Source organism: Schistocerca serialis, chromosome 10 (assembly GCF_023864345.2).
Source record: "Schistocerca serialis cubense isolate TAMUIC-IGC-003099 chromosome 10, iqSchSeri2.2, whole genome shotgun sequence".
In the NCBI taxonomy this organism is placed as follows: Eukaryota; Metazoa; Arthropoda; class Insecta; order Orthoptera; family Acrididae; genus Schistocerca; species Schistocerca serialis.
Window position 1 is genome coordinate 72,695,840 of NC_064647.1, and position 18,844 is coordinate 72,714,683.

An 18,844-nucleotide genomic window follows, 5' to 3' on the forward strand; every position below is an offset into this window, starting at 1 on the left:
CTCACGCTTTTTTTTTTTTTTCTTTATTGAATTTCAATTCCCCCCAAAGGGGGGCGGGCTGGCAGCAGCTTAGGACGCCGCTCTGCAGCCTACAGATTTTCTGACAAAGAGCAGGAGAATAAATAATAATAAAAAACAGGCGATAAAATCGGGGACTTAGTGAGTAACAAGGTGAAAAGAAAATGGGGAAATTAAACAAGCAACAGAGGGATGATGAAGCGAATAAAAATACATACGGAGCAGACAGGGAAAACAATAGACAGTTAAAAAAAAAAAACACGGCGACAGTCTGGATTCTGTTCGCAAAGTATATAAAATTCACACCCAGCGACAGCATGGTTTCTGTTCGCAACACAACACTGAATAGGCACTAGAACACAGCACGAAAAAGTCGGCAAAGGTGACACCACAGTCGAGAGCAGGTGGGGGGAAACTGGACAGGAGATGGGAAAACAAAAGGGGGGAAAGGAGAGTAAAAGCGAAGGGGGAGGGGGGAACCGGGAAAGGAGCTGATGGAGGATGAGGACCCATAAGAGGGGTAGGGGGCAGACGCGACAGGGAGGGGGGTAGGTAGAGGAGGGGAATACAAAAGGACTGGGGGGGAGAAGGGAGGTAGGGAGAGCCGTAGTGGGGAGGAAACAGGACGGAAGGGGGGGGGGGGAAGAGGGAGCCCAGGGAAAGGACAGAGGAATGGTGGGGGAGGGAGGATCAGAGTTGATAGGAAGGATAAATGGAGGGAGAGAGGGCATCATCCGGGAGGGGGAGCTGACGGAAGCCACCTTGGGAAAGGAGATGGAGGGTGTAGAGATGGAGGGTAGGGGGGACACAACGGTGAAGACGTGGCAGGGGGCGGGGATGGGAGAGGAGAGGAGCAACCAGGGGGTGAGGGGGTTCAAGACGGCGGGAGGTGTAGAGGATGCGGATATGTTCGAGGAAGAGGAGCAGATGGGGGAAAGGAATGAGATCATAGAGGATCCGCGTGGGGGACGGGAGGCGGATACGGAAGGCGAGGCGGAGTGCATGACGCTCAAGGATCTGGAGGGACTGATAGAATTTGGGGGGGGCAGATATCCAGGCAGGACTGGCATAACAGAGGATGGGACGGATTAAGGATTTGTAGGTGTGGAGGATGGTGGAGGGGTGCAACCCCCATGTCCGGCCAGAGAGGAGTTTGAGGAGGCGGAGGCGGTTGTGGGCTTTGGATTGGATGGATCGGAGATGAGGGATCCAGGTGAGGTGACGGTCAGTGGTGAGGCCAAGGTAGGTGAGGGTGGGGGTGAGACGGACAGGACGTGCGCAGACAGTAAGGGAGAAATCCAGGAGCCGGAAGGAGCGAGTGGTACGACCTACGATGATTGCCTGGGTCTTGGAAGGATTTAGTTTCAGGAGCCATTGGTTACACCATGCAGAAAAAAGGTCAAGGTGATTCTGGAGAAGGCGTTGGGACCGTTGGAGGGTAGGAGCGAGGGCGAGGAATGCGGTGTCATCAGCATATTGCAAGAGGTGCACTGGAGGGGGGGGGTTGGGGCATATCGGCCGTGTACAGGAGGTAAAGGAGAGGGGAGAGGACAGAGCCCTGGGGCACACCGGCAGAGGGGTAGAAGGTGCGGGAATTGTCATGATGGATGGTAACGTAGGAGGGGCGGCGGGAGAGGAAGGAGGCCACCAGACGGATGTAGTTGATAGGAAGGGCGTAGGTTTGGAGTTTAAACAGGAGACCGGGATGCCAGACACGGTCGTAGGCCTTTTCAAGGTCAAGTGAGGACGCTCACGCTAGTGACAGCCTTATTTAGAGCTTGACGTCGCGCCCAAGCGAGTGAGCACATTTCGCCTACGGCTTAGGCCGCCCACCTAGTGTGGCTGCTCGGTGTCTGCAGGCAGCGAGGGGCTGCAAGCTTCCCGTATTCGCGCCTATGTCACCTCTGCTTGCTTGTCAGAGACAGAGTATCGCAAAACATACAACTCACTCCATGAATTGATTGCTACGGCATCTGTCATCAGCAGTCACAACTAGCAACACCAGTAGCAGCCGACTGCACGTAAAGAATTGGAATGTGCAGTGGGATTTTTGTGAATTCGGCGCAAGGCTGATCTTTCCGACATAGGTTTGAGAATCTTATGGGAACACTTGTACTGTTTCTAAATTAAGTGTAGTGGTGGGAGGAGGGTGCTTCCTGCGCATTACAGCACGCTTGCCAATTGTGGCTGCTAATCGTTCGCTCGTATCTGCCTTGACACATTTTCTGGCTGTGAATAATTCCACTTGCATGGCAGTGTGCGCATGTTGGTGTGTTAAAAATTGTGGAGGCGCTGGGTATCGATCCCAGTACCTCTCGCATGCTAAGCGAACGCTCTACCATCTGAGCTACGCCCCCTGCTGACGAACCGTGCTACATACAGCCATATCAATGGCACAGACCCTTGCACTCCCATTATTCCGCAGACAAACACTACTCTCAATGTGTCCGTGAGGGTGTCTTTCAGGTTTCCTGCATTCTACTCGAATCGTAGTTGGCCAAAATCAAAGTGGCACGCACGACGTCGAAAATTGCGTTCGGCCAACGCTCTGAGGTAGACGAACGTGTTGTCCACTCTCTAGACTTCATTGAGGTTAGGCCGTTATACCTAAGGTAGATTTGCACTCGATGACACCTCGACAACAGCCGGTCCTCACATTTACGTCTTGCTCTCCTTACGTCAGTATACGAGTCTGTGACGCTGGCTTTGCAACATCTTGCGTGCCTTTATGCTGGCCGCGACCAACACTTACCACGCACTGACCACAAAACATGGAGGCGCCGGGGCTTGAACCCGGGACCTTTCACATGCAAAGCGAACGCTCTACCACCTTTTTTTTTTTTTTTTTTAATACTAAAACAACGTTTTAATGAGCCATAAAAACAAACAACTTTTCCTTTGTTACATATGAGGTTCTATCCAATATTTCCAGTATCCACATATAGCTCACATTTAAATACACACATCTGGTCATTAATCTGTGTCTTGCATGTACACTCAAACTAGATAAGCAATGTCAAGGAAATTTGGTGGCTAAGAACAATATGATGGGAAAAAAAAGCAGAAGAGAACATGAAAGCATCACAACAAATGAACAAACAAAGGCATTTTTTACATTCAAATCATCTCAATGCACGAAACACTTGGATGAACTGTCTTCTGGAGAGGTAAATGTATGACACACATATCTTTTCAAGTTATATAATTGGATTTTCAGACTGATGTGACATAAGCTTTGGAAAGACTTAATGCAAACAAAACCAACACAGTAATATTTACACATATAAAACATGTTACGTTACTCATGTTCTCACAACAGCATTGTTTCTCTGAACTTAGTGCACCTGGCTGACATCTAACAACATAGTGTAAAAAAAGAACAATGATCATTTCAGTTTTATCTTTTTCTTTTGTTTCCTTCCTACATTTACATTAGACTCTGTAGTCTCCAAATCGTCCATTAATTCACCCTTGTTGCCAAGACTTATTTCACTAAATTCAGCATCCAGGCAGCATGTATCTTCTGACATAGGAGCAAACTCACTACATAAAGCTGCCCATGCAAAAACAGACTGAAAACGAGATTTCCAAATACCTGAATGTTTTTCAAATACAGCTTTCGCCTCCTTTATACACTCACTACATTCTTCATCTGCGTCTGCTCCACAACTTCCTTCACTCACTTGAATTCTCTCATGCTGATCACATTCCTCAAATGTATCCTCAGTCTTAATTTTAGGTGGAGAAATCATAGCTTGCAAAACATTGCGCCACAACATAATAGAACGAATTCCTATGAGTGAGGTCTGGTTCGGAGGTACTGCATTATGCCAGACATTAACGTAAGATCTTTCACCGTGTTTAATGTTACATATCCTACATGCACTTAAAGTACAATTTTCTGAATCATTCTCAGTTCTTTCTGCACTTACACTAGCACCAGCAGATCCTTGCCTAGCTGACGAATTCTCATCTTCATTGACATTCATTCTCTTCAGCACCAACTTGTCTAACCTGGAAAGCATTTGGTCATTCTCAATTTCACTGTCAGGCACACTTTTCAAATCTGCACACAAAAATTCTAAGAATCTTGATGTGGCACGAGCATGTGTATCAATTTCCTCATTGGTGTAATTGATTTTATGCCTCCCTCCACTCTGTGGATAAACACAACAGAAATAATTGGCAAGTTCTAAATCAACATCATGAAATGTCCTCTGGTGGCCAGGTCTTACCCCAGACCTTTTCCTTAATTTCAACTTGCTTTTGAGGCTTGAAAAACTGTCATCGTCCATAAGTGCATCACCATTGACTTCATTAAATTTCACTTTTTTGTCCTTCATAACATTCACAACCTTTTTCCAAAGTTCATCTGGTCCTTCAGCTATTTTGAATTGACCACTCCTGCATGCAGGATACTCTTCACCTGGATGTTTCTTCAGCCAGTCCAGCATCCTGTAATACCGATGTCTTATCTGAGTTCGATTACGGTTCATTAAGAATGTTGCAATATGAGAAAAGTTGTGTCCAAATTCTTTAACTTTCTCCCAGATCAGCCTGTCTTCATCTGGCGACCAAGGCTGCGCATCACGCTCATTTTTCAAAAAAGATTTGTACCGCTCCTGCAGCTGCGCACTTGTTCGTCCTGGAAAATGGTCTGATATTTTTTTAAAATCTTTACCAAACTTCCTGACAGCCGCAACGAGAACCACGTCCTCTGCTTCTGAAAATTTTCCTTTAACTGCGTCAGGGTTTATGGTTTTCCAACGTGATACAACATTTGAAACTGAGCAATTGCTAAAACAATACGCAATTTTTTTCCATGGTATATAATCTCGTTTCCTGAAAGACTTAATGAGTACTGTGAGTGTATAATCATCATTTTCGTCCCACATGTTTCTCATTAACAGTGGGTTAAGTCTGTTCTGAAAATGGCACATACACTGAAATGCTGAACGGCTTGTATTAAGCTCCAATGCAATTGTATCCCAGTTGCTAAATGCATATTTCTTCACAAGAATTTTCAATGCCTCGTCTTCTTCTTTCTTCCAACGACCTTTGTTAACGGCTGGATGAAGAAGATAATGCGTCCACATCGCTTGACATTCCTGTGGGCTATGCTTGCCTTTCAAATCTACAATCGAGATTTTAAACCAATCATATTTACAAGGGCTGTTCTGAAACAACTGAATACCTCCCGTACATTTCATTACACAAGACTGTTCCTTTAATCTGTCAAGTTCTGACTGAAGCTCCAGTCGCTCACTTTCATCACAAGTCTGCATTTTCTTCTTAATTTTAAGTTTTTCTATTTCGATATCCTTCATTTGCCGGTTTCGTTCTTCAGTTTCAATGGCCTTGACTAAACATTTCTTTTCAGATTCTAGCCAACTTTGTGGTTTTGGCAAATCGACATATCCTATATCACCAATCTGCCGTAACAACAAAACATCAGAGTTATCGGCAGGTCTAGATTCCTTGTGTCTAAAATAAGGTGTCCCAAATTTCGAAAGTTGCGATTTGGCACGATGCTTTTTATGTTCATTATTCAGTTCAATTTTTGATATATCGTCGTTTACTGCTGTCAATTCGGCACAAACCTTCAACAGTTGCTTGGTAAGCGTGACTTCTAATTCAGTTAAACGTAACAAGCGTTTGTGGTTTTTGTCAATTAACTTTGTGAGAATAGAATAGGACTCCCTATGCTGCACACTTATACGACCACTTGCAAACGTCTGCTCCTTCTTTAAACTTTTGTTTTCACTTTCCGAAACAGCAAGAACATGCTTTAAATCAGTGATATCTGCTTTAGCTTCTTCGACACACACTTGCCCATCCATGTCACTGATATATGACACAGCTACACACAACACAATAAATTTCGGTGCGGCGTCAATCACATTTTACTAGAATTCACTACCAACTAAAATTCACACTGACAATTTCCTCAACCAAACCACACAGCGTTATTCGTACCAACTGAGCTACGCCCCCAAGCACAATCACGCTGCGCAGTTCTCCATTCTTTGCTACTCTTATTTGCACGGAGACGATGGTTGGTTGGTTTGCAGGGGTGAAGGGACCAGAGGACAAAGGCGCGGACACGTTCATATACGCAAGAGTTCCAAGTAGTTTCGATGCTCTGGTATTACGACTGCAAACTCCGTCAGTTTTTAACGTCTTAAATTGAAGGGACAGTCACAAGTTGCTCCGTTTTCACTCCATGTCGACAATCACACAGCACCTGAGGTAACAAGCACATCTGAAGCCCCATTGTGCACTCGACTGTTCATGCCAACTCACTGCCTCGCACTTTACTATTGTGTACCACTCTTGTCGTCCAACTGCAAAAGACTGGGCCACAACAAGTTTCCGCGTCTCCATTGCACTGCGCAAACTACGAAACGCTCCCCAAACATGGCACTCACCCATGCAGACGACTTTTCCGACTTTACACGACGCTCACGCTAGTGACAGCCTTATTTAGAGCTTGACGTCGCGCCCAAGCGAGTGAGCACATTTCGCCTACGGCTTAGGCCGCCCACCTAGTGTGGCTGCTCGGTGTCTGCAGGCAGCGAGGGGCTGCAAGCTTCCGTATTCGCGCCTATGTCACCTCTGCTTGCTTGTCAGAGACAGAGTATCGCAAAACATACAACTCACTCCATGAATTGATTGCTACGGCATCTGTCATCAGCAGTCACAACTAGCAACACCAGTAGCAGCCGACTGCACGTAAAGAATTGTTATGTGCAGTGGGATTTTTGTGAATTCGGCGCAAGGCTGATCTTTCCGACATAGATTTGAGAATCTTATGGGAACACTTGTACTGTTTCTAAATTAAGTGTAGTGGTGGGAGGAGGGTGCTTCCTGCGCATTACAGCACGCTTGCCAATTGTGGCTGCTAATCGTTCGCTCGTATCTGCCTTGACACATTTTCTGGCTGTGAATTATTCCACTTGCATGGCAGTGTGCGCATGTTGGTGTGTTAAAAATTCTGGAGGCGCTGGGTATCGATCCAAGTACCTCTCGCATGCTAACCGAGCGCTCTACCATCTGAGCTACGCCCCCTGCTGACGAACTGCGCTACATACAGCCATATCAATGGCACAGACCCTTGCACTCCCATTATTCCGCAGACAAACACTACTCTCAATGTGTCCGTGAGGGTGTCTTTCAGGTTTCCTGCATTCTACTCGAATCGTAGTTGGCCAAAATCAAAGTGGCATACACGACGTCGAAAATTGCGTTCGGCCAACGCTCTGAGGTAGACGAACGTGTTGGCCACTCTCTAGACTTCATTGAGGTTAGGCCGTTATACCTAAGGCAGATTTGCACTCGATGACACCTCGACAACAGCCGGTCCTCACATTTACGTCTTGCTCTCCTTACGTCAGTATACGAGTCTGTGACGCTGGCTTTGCAACATCTTGCGTGCCTTTATGCTGGCCGCGACCAACACTTACCACGCACTGACCACAAAACATGGAGGCGCCAGGGCTTGAAACCGGGACCTTTCACATGCAAAGCGAACGCTCTACCAACTGAGCTACGCCCCCAAACACAATCACACTGCGCTGTTCTCCATTCTTTGCTACTCTTATGTGCACGGAGACGATGGTTGGTTGGTTTGCAGGGGTGAAGGGACCAGAGGACAAAGGCGCGGACACGTTCATATACGCAAGAGTTCCAAGTAGTTTCGATGCTCTGGTATTACGACTGCAAACTCCGTCAGTTTTTAACGTCTTAAATTGAAGGGACAGTCACAAGTTGCTCCGTTTTCACTCCATGTCGACAATCACACAGCACCTGAGGTAACAAGCACATCTGAAGCCCCATTGTGCACTCGACTGTTCATGCCAACTCACTGCCTCGCACTTTACTATTGTGTACCACTCTTGTCGTCCAACTGCAAAAGACTGGGCCACAACAAGTTTCCGCGTCTCCATTGCACTGCGCAAACTACGAAACGCTCCCCAAACATGGCACTCACCCATGCAGACGACTTTTCCGACTTTACACGACGCTCACGCTAGTGACAGCCTTATTTAGAGCTTGACGTCGCGCCCAAGCGAGTGAGCACATTTCGCCTACGGCTTAGGCCGCCCACCTAGTGTGGCTGGTCGGTGTCTGCAGGCAGCGAGGGGCTGCAAGCTTCCGTATTCGCGCCTATGTCACCTCTGCTTGCTTGTCAGAGACAGAGTATCGCAAAACATACAACTCACTTCATGAATTGATTGCTACGGCATCTGTCATCAGCAGTCACAACTAGCAACACCAGTAGCAGCCGACTGCACGTAAAGAATTGGAATGTGCAGTGGGATTTTTGTGAATTCGGCGCAAGGCTGATCTTTCCGACATAGGTTTGAGAATCTTATGGGAACACTTGTACTGTTTCTAAATTAAGTGTAGTGGTGGGAGGAGGGTGCTTCCTGCGCATTACAGCACGCTTGCCAATTGTGGCTGCTAATCGTTCGCTCGTATCTGCCTTGACACATTTTCTGGCTGTGAATTATTCCACTTGCATGGCAGTGTGCGCATGTTGGTGTGTTAAAAATTCTGGAGGCGCTGGGTATCGATCCCAGTACCTCTCGCATGCTAAGCGAGCGCTCTACCATCTTTTTTTTTTTTTTTTTTTTTTTTTTTTTTTTTTTTTTTTGTTTAGGGCCTCCCATCTCCCCTTCTAGCCCTTCCATTCGCTCTCCTTCATACGCCTTCTTCGGCGAGCTTCATTGCTAAAATCAAATGAAATACTCCTTTGCATGTAAGGGAATCCATATCAAACGTGGTGAGAAAAGTAAATGTCTCCATCCAAATGAACTTATTGTGTAACGTTGGATGGTTGTTCAAAATAACTGAAAATGATCTGGTGAAAATTGTGGATAAGAAATAAAAATTAATTGGAAAACTGAGAAACGTAGGCTTCTTAAGGACACACACAATACAAGACACTGATCTCAGATTTACCCCTAGACCAACGTGCCCTATGACAGGGCGAATGCCAATTATTCCGATCCCTCGATGTCGTCCAGGGTGTCCTGGAAGTCTCGTGTAGGCTGGCGGGATGGGGGCTGCGCGAATTCCCGCGGTCGGCGGTCTTCCTGGGCTTTTTTTTTATTTATTTTTTTATTTTTTTATTTTTTTTTATTTTTATTTTATTTTATTTTATTTTTTTTGTAGCATAGGCATAGAATGCAAGGCCTTTTCAGGGTTCTGCGAAGGCCTTCACGGCTACCGTAGCGGCCCTGGGGCCCACGAAGTCCCCACCGTACGTCGCCCTTAGCAGCAATCCCCTACTTTGGCATCGCAAAATCCGATATTTTATCCGCTATTCGTCATTGCGTGCGTCATCCGATGCCTTGTTTGTCAAATAATATTTTTAGCATGTTACCATACAAAGTCTTGTGTTGCCGTTGTCCACATATTTTATAATATTCCAGTAATACATGTTGCTCATAGTCCAGTACGTCGGGCAGGCCGAGGTTATTAATGACATAATTGACATAGTTCCCCAGTAGCCATAGTGTAACATTATTCTTTTGAATAGGGAAAGCAACGCTTTCGGGGTTGACGAGAATGTCGACAGTAAGGTGTCTGCCGTCGTTCCTATTGATAAACGCCACCTGTTGGCGGACTCTGTCCCAAATGACCTGGTAGCCGTTGCATATGAGACGATGCCGGAGGGTGTCTGTCACATTACAACGTGGACACTGATTTGTGTCACTCAATCCTATAGACTGTAATCTTTCATTTGTGGCAACGGTATTATTGACAACCTTGTACCAGGCACCGCGCACATTGGTGGACAGTACTTTATTGTTTATATTCTTCCATATATTTTGCCAATTTCGGGTGGGATATTTTGATTCCATTCTGTTACGGTTGTCCTTTGTAGTAAGACAATCCATGATGAAACTACAGTTTCTTTTGGTCCTATCCGCGACAATGCAGTGCAGATAACTGAGTTCTAAATAGTAGAATTTGATGTGCTGCAATTTGTAAGAGATTTTACTTATGTTAATAGGTGGTTCCATACTCTCCGGTGTAAGGATTCGGAAAAGTTTCGATGATAAATTATTGTGGCGGTCTTCTAAAAGCTGAAGTGTACGCTTGATATAAAGAGCCGTAGTTTTGCGGCGGATATCGGTCAGTCCGAGGCCTCCTTCTCGCGGTTTTAAAGTTATAGTACTGGCCGCCACTTTAAATATCTCACCTCTCCAAACATACTTGCAGATGAAGCTCATGATGGTTTTGGATATCGCTTTAGGTATCGGCAGTATTTGACCTACATATACTGCTTTCGAAAGGACAGCGCAGTTGATTAATTGCACCCTTTGGATAATGTTCAAGTCTCTAAGTCGGTTCATTATTAAAGTACCTCGAATACTATGTAAGACCTTCTTCCAGTTGAATGTCGTTGTTTGCAGGGGGCATCGGTAGAACCTCACACCTAACGCAGTGTGATGGTCTACAGACCTGGCCCATTCGAGGGCAGTGTTCCTGAAGCCATGGAGATTTAGAAAGGAGCTTTTCATATCGTTGATTTGCGCTCCCGTTGCGAAGCAGTAAAGGCGAACAATCTCTCTCAGTCTTACAACGTCGTCGTTACTTCTGACGATGACACCGACGCCGTCGGCGTAAGCGTTGGTAGCGTTACTGACCCCTGAAATTGAGATGCCTTCTAATTCCTTGTTTAATCGTTTCAGCAAAGGTTCTAGTGCGACCACAAATAGCATCATTGATAAAGGACTTCCCTGCGGGACACCATTTGCTATTTCGATATCTCGAGTATAGTGTCCATTGATTAAAATTTTGGTTTTCATCCCTTGCAATAGATTTTTTAAGACAATTAAAAATTTGTCGTTAAAACCTATATGCATCAGAGTGGTAAATAAATATTCATGGTTTACCCTATCAAAGGCTTTAGAAAAGTCGATAAAAACGAGGCCAGCCTTCGTCAATGTCGTTGAGAAGATACTGATTATGTCCCTGTATTCGCAGACTGTTTTAAAAATATTCCGACCCGGGAGACACGTTTGATGGGGACCAATTACTGTATCAAACACCGGTCGGAGTCTGTTTTTTACAACCCTGGCAATAATTTTATAATCGGAGTTCATTAAGGATATCGGTCTCATTTTGTTTAGCTGTTTGACATCCGAATTGATTCCCTTAGGAAGTAAAACAGTGACACACTCTTTCATTTCGTCAGGTATGTGCCCTCCACTCAAGATTTCGTTGACGACTTGTGTGAATTTATTCCTTATAATATGCCAATATTGGGAATAAAATTCTACGGGTAAACCGTCGGGCCCAGGTGATTTTTTAACAGGTGAGCTTTTAATTACTTCGAAAATGTCTTCAGACAGGATTTCAACAGTGAGGCTCCTGTTGTGTTCTGCAGTTACTAGTTGTTCCATATCACAGTTTCGGAGCAGTTCCTGTCCATGATCTGGATGATACTGGTGAGCACTGTACAATTGATTATAATACCTATGAGCCTCGTTTAAAATATCTTTTTGTTGAGTTAAAAGACTTTGATCTTCAGAGAGCAATGACTGAATAAAATTTCTTCGACGATTTTTTTCGTGCTGGAGTAGATGATAGAGTGAAGCGTGTTCTTCTTCCACTGTGGTTTTAACTCGTGATTTTATTGTCATTCCTTCCAGCTGTTTGCGTTTAAGACTAAGAAGTTCGGCCTTGACCTGTTTGATACCCGTTCTGACAGCCGCGGACATTGGCATATCATAAAGGTCACGCAGACAAGTATAATAGAATTCGACAGTGCGCCGAGACCAAAGTGCCCTTTCCCTACTGTAAGAAATTAGAGTAGATCTAAGTTTCTTTTTGGCGCATGAAGTCCACCAATCTATCGTTGACCGGTATTTGTGGCTTTGTCGGAGTGAAAGTTGCCAAGAAGCTTCTAACTGCTCAGTTAGGGCGTTATCTCGAAGCATGGCGATATTTAATTTCCAAAAAGGACGGCCCCAGTATGTCTTCTGTTTAGGAAGTCCAATGCTGCACCTTAGTGCTAGATGGTCGGAAAAAAAAGTTGGTATTCGTTCGACGCCACTGATTTTGCTGGCTAAATGTGAACTGACGTATATGCGGTCGATCCGACTTTGCGCTTTAGTGCTAAAATATGTGTACTGGACAGACACGGGGTATTTGACCTCCCAAGCGTCCTGCCATTTCATTGTTTTCACAAGACCATCTAGTTCTGGGGAGAAATTGAAATTTGGCGTTTGGTCTTTCCTGTGTAGGACACAATTCCAGTCACCTCCGACTATTACATCAACGGGGTTTTCCTTTAGTAAAAACACTAGATCATTTTTAAAAAAATTGGTTCGTTCTGTTCGACCACTGCTTCCCGAAGGCACATAAACATTTATAATCGTAACACCGAAAATCTTAAAACTGATTCCCCGCCCCGATTCCAACATGGTTACATCTGTTATTGCAATACCTTCCTTGACCAGGACAGCGGTGCCGCAAGCGCCTTCTGAGGCGACATTGAGAATTGCAGTAAATCCCGGAACATACAAATTTGAAAAACACACTTCTTGAAAAAGCGCAATATCGGTATCGGACTGATATATGAAGTCCCGGAGGGCAGCAATTTTAGTTGCACTCTGGATCTTGTTAATATTAACAGTCATAACGTGATACGTTTGATCCATAAGCAAGAGCTGTTATTGTTTACTGGACTTTCCGGCGATTAGGCATATGTAGGCCGAATGCACATATCATTCGTGGGCTCAAAGTGTAGTCGTGAGCTTGAGAGGTTGCGGTTAACATGCCATACCATTGTTCGCAGATACATGTGGCAGTGTTGTCTCCGTATCGTCTGCCCATTCAAAACGGCTATTCTGGGGAGATTGTCGACGTTGGGAAGTAGGTACGTCCTGATGGTCTGAAAATTCGAGGCCTGGTGCTCCTTCGTCCCGGACACCGTTCTCAGGTGATGTCCGTAGATGCGATGGTATGCTACCGACCTCAGGTTCCCTCCGGCCATGGTCTTCGATCGTTGTCTGTTCCTGAATGCTCCTCAACCTATCCCGCAGAGCCGGGGCTAAGCTTTCAGCAGCCTGGTGTGCTAACCGCTTTTTGCGACGTTTCCTAGCTTTCCGAAGCGATCTTGACCGCTCTGGAGACGAATCAGGGGACTTTTCGGACGAATGCGGAGACGAAGTCGGCGATGCAAGCCGGTCTTGTGTCCTAGTCGAAGAGCCAACGCTGCTCTTTTCACCAGGCGTGGAAGAAAGGACTACCGCAGTTAGACTCGCCTCTGTCGCAGGGGGCCTGTCAGCCGCGCTGTGGGAAGCAGAACCGTAGTCATTGACTCCTTGTGTCAGTTGGATGATCGAGTGATCTATGCTCATGTCTTGCCCAACAATATTCTGAACTGGATCGTCCGGTGCCGCTACTTTCGTGTTGGTCGCGTCCTGTCGGGCGCAATCAGGCGGTTGCAGGGAGGTATCCACAGTCACCGCAGAAGGTTCTGCTCGCGAGCTACGAGAAGGATCGGCACAGTCGTAAGGTACAGGTACCTGACTTTCACTGGTGGTGCGCTGGGGCGCTGTATGGTTAGTCATAGCTACGGATCTACCACTGTCTATATGGCTGTTAACACTCTCGGGATGCTCGCATTGGTCCCCCAGTTCGAAAGATGTCTGCCGAGCTGATCGCAAAGGTGACGTGGCAGCAGCGTACGTCATCTGCAGGTGAACTACAGGCCCTGCACCTTCGGATTCTACACTTGGTAATTGAGGAACCCTCCGTCTACTGCACTCAGCACGCACGTGCTCTGTCGAGTTACAAATGGCACAGGTACGAGGCTGTCCATCGTAAATGATCAACGCACGGTATCCTCCAATAATTACAAAGGAAGGAATGTGCTTGAGAAGCTCCATCTTAACCTGGCGAACGCCATTCAAAACGGGAAACATGTGTGGTTCTGACCACATTTCCGCAACATTGGAAATTACTCTGCCATACGCCCCGAGAACACGATTAATTTCGACTACAGGCATTTCAAAAGGAAGCTCAAATACTCTTACTGTTCGTATTCCCATCCCAGCATAGGATACTACGACATCGCTAACTGAGCCGTCTAAGTGATTAAACTTAATAATACCTCCACATTGTTCAACAAGTGCGACACATTTAGCAGGATCTGCCAATTTCACATATGCCGAGTTAGTCACAAACGATAAATGAACTCCAACTAAATCATCTTTCGTAATTCCAACTTTTTCTGTGAGCCACAGTTTGATTTCAAAAGCTTTCGGTCGTACGAAATTTCTATCGAAAGCGAATTTAATCGTGTCTTTTCTCATCTTCATCAAACCAATACACAATTAAGTGAAGTAATGCGCTTGCGAGCCGGCCTACCTGGCTCGCAGGAAAACAGCCTTGTTGACACGAAACGTCCGCAGCGGCCGCCACACGTCCGTCTCGCGCCGAAGACGAGGCGCGAATATCTGAGCTACGCCCCCTGCTGACGAACTGCGCTACATACAGCCATATCAATGGCACAGACCCTTGTACTCCCATTATTCCGCAGACAAACACTACTCTCAATGTGTCCGTGAGGGTGTCTTTCAGGTTTCCTGCATTCTACTCGAATCGTAGTTGGCCTAAATCAAAGTGGCACGCACGACGTCGAAAATTGCGTTCGCCCAACGCTCTGAGGTAGACGAACGTGTTGGCCACTCTCTAGACTTCATTGAGGTTAGGCCGTTATACCTAAGGCAGATTTGCACTCGATGACACCTCGACAACAGCCGGTCCTCACATTTACGTCTTGCTCTCCTTACGTCAGTATACGAGTCTGTGACGCTGGCTTTGCAACATCTTGCGTGCCTTTATGCTGGCCGCGACCAACACTTACCACGCACTGACCACAAAACATGGAGGCGCCGGGGCTTGAACCCGGGACCTTTCACATGCAAAGCGAACGCTCTACCAACTGAGCTACGCCCCCAAGCACAATCACGCTGCGCTGTTCTCCATTCTTTGCTACTCTTATGTGCACGGAGACGATGGTTGGTTGGTTTGCAGGGGTGAAGGGACCAGAGGACAAAGGCGCGGACACGTTCATATACGCAAGAGTTCCAAGTAGTTTCGATGCTCTGGTATTACGACTGCAAACTCCGTCAGTTTTTAACGTCTTAAATTGAAGGGACAGTCACAAGTTGCTCCGTTTTCACTCCATGTCGACAATCACACAGCACCTGAGGTAACAAGCACATCTGAAGCCCCATTGTGCACTCGACTGTTCATGCCAACTCACTGCCTCGCACTTTACTATTGTGTACCACTCTTGTCGTCCAACTGCAAAAGACTGGGCCACAACAAGTTTCCGCGTCTCCATTGCACTGCGCAAACTACGAAACGCTCCCCAAACATGGCACTCACCCATGCAGACGACTTTTCCGACTTTACACGACGCTCACGCTAGTGACAGCCTTATTTAGAGCTTGACGTCGCGCCCAAGCGAGTGAGCACATTTCGCCTACGGCTTAGGCCGCCCACCTAGTGTGGCTGCTCGGTGTCTGCAGGCAGCGAGGGGCTGCAAGCTTCCGTATTCGCGCCTATGTCACCTCTGCTTGCTTGTCAGAGACAGAGTATCGCAAAACATACAACTCACTCCATGAATTGATTGCTACGGCATCTGTCATCAGCAGTCACAACTAGCAACACCAGTAGCAGCCGACTGCACGTAAAGAATTGGAATGTGCAGTGGGATTTTTGTGAATTCGGCGCAAGGCTGATCTTTCCGACATAGGTTTGAGAATCTTATGGGAACACTTGTACTGTTTCTAAATTAAGTGTAGTGGTGGGAGGAGGGTGCTTCCTGCGCATTACAGCACGCTTGCCAATTGTGGCTGCTAATCGTTCGCTCGTATCTGCCTTGACACATTTTCTGGCTGTGAATTATTCCACTTGCATGGCAGTGTGCGCATGTTGGTGTGTTAAAAATTCTGGAGGCGCTGGGTATCGATCCCAGTACCTCTCGCATGCTAAGCGAGCGCTCTACCATCTGAGCTACGCCCCCTGCTGACGAACTGCGCTACATACAGCCATATCAATGGCACAGACCCTTGTACTCCCATTATTCCGCAGACAAACACTACTCTCAATGTGTCCGTGAGGGTGTCTTTCAGGTTTCCTGCATTCTACTCGAATCGTAGTTGGCCAAAATCAAAGTGGCACGCACGACGTCGAAAATTGCGTTCGGCCAACGCTGTGAGGTAGACGAACGTGTTGTTCACTCTCTAGACTTCATTGAGGTTAGGCCGTTATACCTAAGGCAGATTTGCACTCGATGACACCTCGACAACAGCCGGTCCTCACATTTACGTCTTGCTCTCCTTACGTCAGTATACGAGTCTGTGACGCTGGCTTTGCAACATCTTGCGTGCCTTTATGCTGGCCGCGACCAACACTTACCACGCACTGACCACAAAACATGGAGGCGCCGGGGCTTGAACCCGGGACCTTTCACATGCAAAGCGAACGCTCTACCAACTGAGCTACGCCCCAAAGCACAATCACGCTGCGCTGTTCTCCATTCTTTGCTACTCTTATGTGCACGGAGACGATGGTTGGTTGGTTTGCAGGGGTGAAGGGACCAGAGGACAAAGGCGCGGACACGTTCATATACGCAAGAGTTCCAAGTAGTTTCGATGCTCTGGTATTACGACTGCAAACTCCGTCAGTTTTTAACGTCTTAAATTGAAGGGACAGTCACAAGTTGCTCCGTTTTCACTCCATGTCGACAATCACACAGCACCTGAGGTAACAAGCACATCTGAAGCCCCATTGTGCACTCGACTGTTCATGCCAACTCACTGCCTCGCACTTTACTATTGTGTACCACTCTTGTCGTCCAACTGCAAAAGACTGGGCCACAACAAGTTTCCGCGTCTCCATTGCACTGCGCAAACTACGAAACGCTCCCCAAACATGGCACTCACCCATGCAGACGACTTTTCCGACTTTACACGACGCTCACGCTAGTGACAGCCTTATTTAGAGCTTGACGTCGCGCCCAAGCGAGTGAGCACATTTCGCCTACGGCTTAGGCCGCCCACCTAGTGTGGCTGGTCGGTGTCTGCAGGCAGCGAGGGGCTGCAAGCTTCCGTATTCGCGCCTATGTCACCTCTGCTTGCTTGTCAGAGACAGAGTATCGCAAAACATACAACTCACTTCATGAATTGATTGCTACGGCATCTGTCATCAGCAGTCACAACTAGCAACACCAGTAGCAGCCGACTGCACGTAAAGAATTGGAATGTGCAGTGGGATTTTTGTGAATTCGGCGCAAGGCTGATCTTTCCGACATAGGTTTGAGAATCTTATGGGAACACTTGTACTGTTTCTAAATTAAGTGTAGTGGTGGGAGGAGGGTGCTTCCTGCGCATTACAGCACGCTTGCCAATTGTGGCTGCTAATCGTTCGCTCGTATCTGCCTTGACACATTTTCTGGCTGTGAATTATTCCACTTGCATGGCAGTGTGCGCATGTTGGTGTGTTAAAAACTGTGGAGGCGCTGGGTGCTAATCGTTCGCTCGTATCTGCCTTGACACATTTTCTGGCTGTGAATTATTCCACTTGCATGGCAGTGTGCGCATGTTGGTGTGTTAAAAATTCTGGAGGCGCTGGGTATCGATCCCAGTACCTCTCGCATGCTAAGCGAGCGCTCTACCATCTGAGCTACGCCCCCTGCTGACGAACTGCGCTACATACAGCCATATCAAAGGCACAGACCCTTGTACTCCCATTATTCCGCAGACAAACACTACTCTCAATGTGTCCGTGAGGGTGTCTTTCAGGTTTCCTGCATTCTACTCGAATCGTAGTTGGCCAAAATCAAAGTGGCACGCACGACGTCGAAAATTGCGTTCGGCCAACGCTCTGAGGTAGACGAACGTGTTGGCCACTCTCTAGACTTCATTGAGGTTAGGCCGTTATACCTAAGGCAGATTTGCACTCGATGACACCTCGACAACAGCCGGTCCTCACATTTACGTCTTGCCCTCCTTACGTCAGTATACGAGTCTGTGACGCTGGCTTTGCAACATCTTGCGTGCCTTTATGCTGGCCGCGACCCACACTTACCACGCACTGACCACAAAACATGGAGGCGCCGGGGCTTGAACCCGGGACCTTTCACATGCAAAGCGAACGCTCTACCAACTTTTTTTTTTTCTTTTTTTTGTTACACCATTTTTTTTATTTTTTTTACCACTTTTTTTTATACAGTTACACCATTTTTTTTATTCTTTTTAGGCCTTATCCATTTTTTTGCCACTTTTTTTTCTCAACTTTTGTTTTTTTTTTTTATATATATACCGAAGTCCGACGCCTGATCCATTTTTATTTTGTTTAGTTTGATTTTTGTCCTCCTATGTGAAAGCCAAGTATCCTAGTCACTTTTTCTTTTCTTTTTTTTCGTTTTTTTTTTCACGTTGTCTGGCCAAGCGAAGTACTCGTAACTTATCATGGACGCTTACCCTACACCAGTCTTCTCAAAAACAATATCTAGCATGTTCCCAAAGAGGCTTTTGTATTGGCGTAATGCTTTCATTCTGCAGTAGGCCGTTTCCATGTACAATTTGTAGTCTATTATGTTGTCAGGTCCCTTTACGTTTATTACATAGTTTGCGAAATGGCCTAAGAGCCACATCACACTGTTGTGTTTGGTTGCAGGGTAGTATTTTTCCTGTGGGCGTAAAAGCATCTCTGTTGTGTGATTTCGTCCACCACGGCGGGTGAGGATTCCAACTTTGGTCTTAGTCCAATCCCAGTTTCGCAGATGCCC

The 18,844-nt window shown here is 46.5% G+C and overlaps 1 protein-coding gene and 5 non-coding genes across 6 annotated transcripts; all 6 read right to left on the reverse strand.

Moving 5' to 3' along the window:
* Window positions 1-2,302: 2,302 nt before the first annotated feature.
* Trnaa-agc (transfer RNA alanine (anticodon AGC)) lies at window positions 2,303-2,375 on the reverse strand. Its single transcript has one exon. It is a non-coding gene; the product is annotated as a tRNA-Ala (tRNA).
* Window positions 2,376-2,901: 526 nt separating this feature from the next.
* On the reverse strand, window positions 2,902-5,984 carry LOC126424851 (uncharacterized). The gene has a single exon (XM_050087660.1). The coding sequence runs from the start codon at window positions 5,856-5,858 to the stop codon at window positions 3,405-3,407; it is 2,454 nt and encodes an 817-aa protein (XP_049943617.1). The 5' UTR covers window positions 5,859-5,984; the 3' UTR covers window positions 2,902-3,404.
* Window positions 5,985-7,501: 1,517 nt separating this feature from the next.
* On the reverse strand, window positions 7,502-7,574 carry Trnaa-ugc (transfer RNA alanine (anticodon UGC)). Its single transcript has one exon. It is a non-coding gene; the product is annotated as a tRNA-Ala (tRNA).
* Window positions 7,575-14,928: 7,354 nt separating this feature from the next.
* Trnaa-ugc (transfer RNA alanine (anticodon UGC)) lies at window positions 14,929-15,001 on the reverse strand. The gene has a single exon. It is a non-coding gene; the product is annotated as a tRNA-Ala (tRNA).
* A 1,001-nt stretch (window positions 15,002-16,002) lies between these two features.
* On the reverse strand, window positions 16,003-16,075 carry Trnaa-agc (transfer RNA alanine (anticodon AGC)). The gene has a single exon. It is a non-coding gene; the product is annotated as a tRNA-Ala (tRNA).
* A 1,598-nt stretch (window positions 16,076-17,673) lies between these two features.
* Trnaa-agc (transfer RNA alanine (anticodon AGC)) lies at window positions 17,674-17,746 on the reverse strand. Its single transcript has one exon. It is a non-coding gene; the product is annotated as a tRNA-Ala (tRNA).
* Window positions 17,747-18,844: the final 1,098 nt, after the last annotated feature.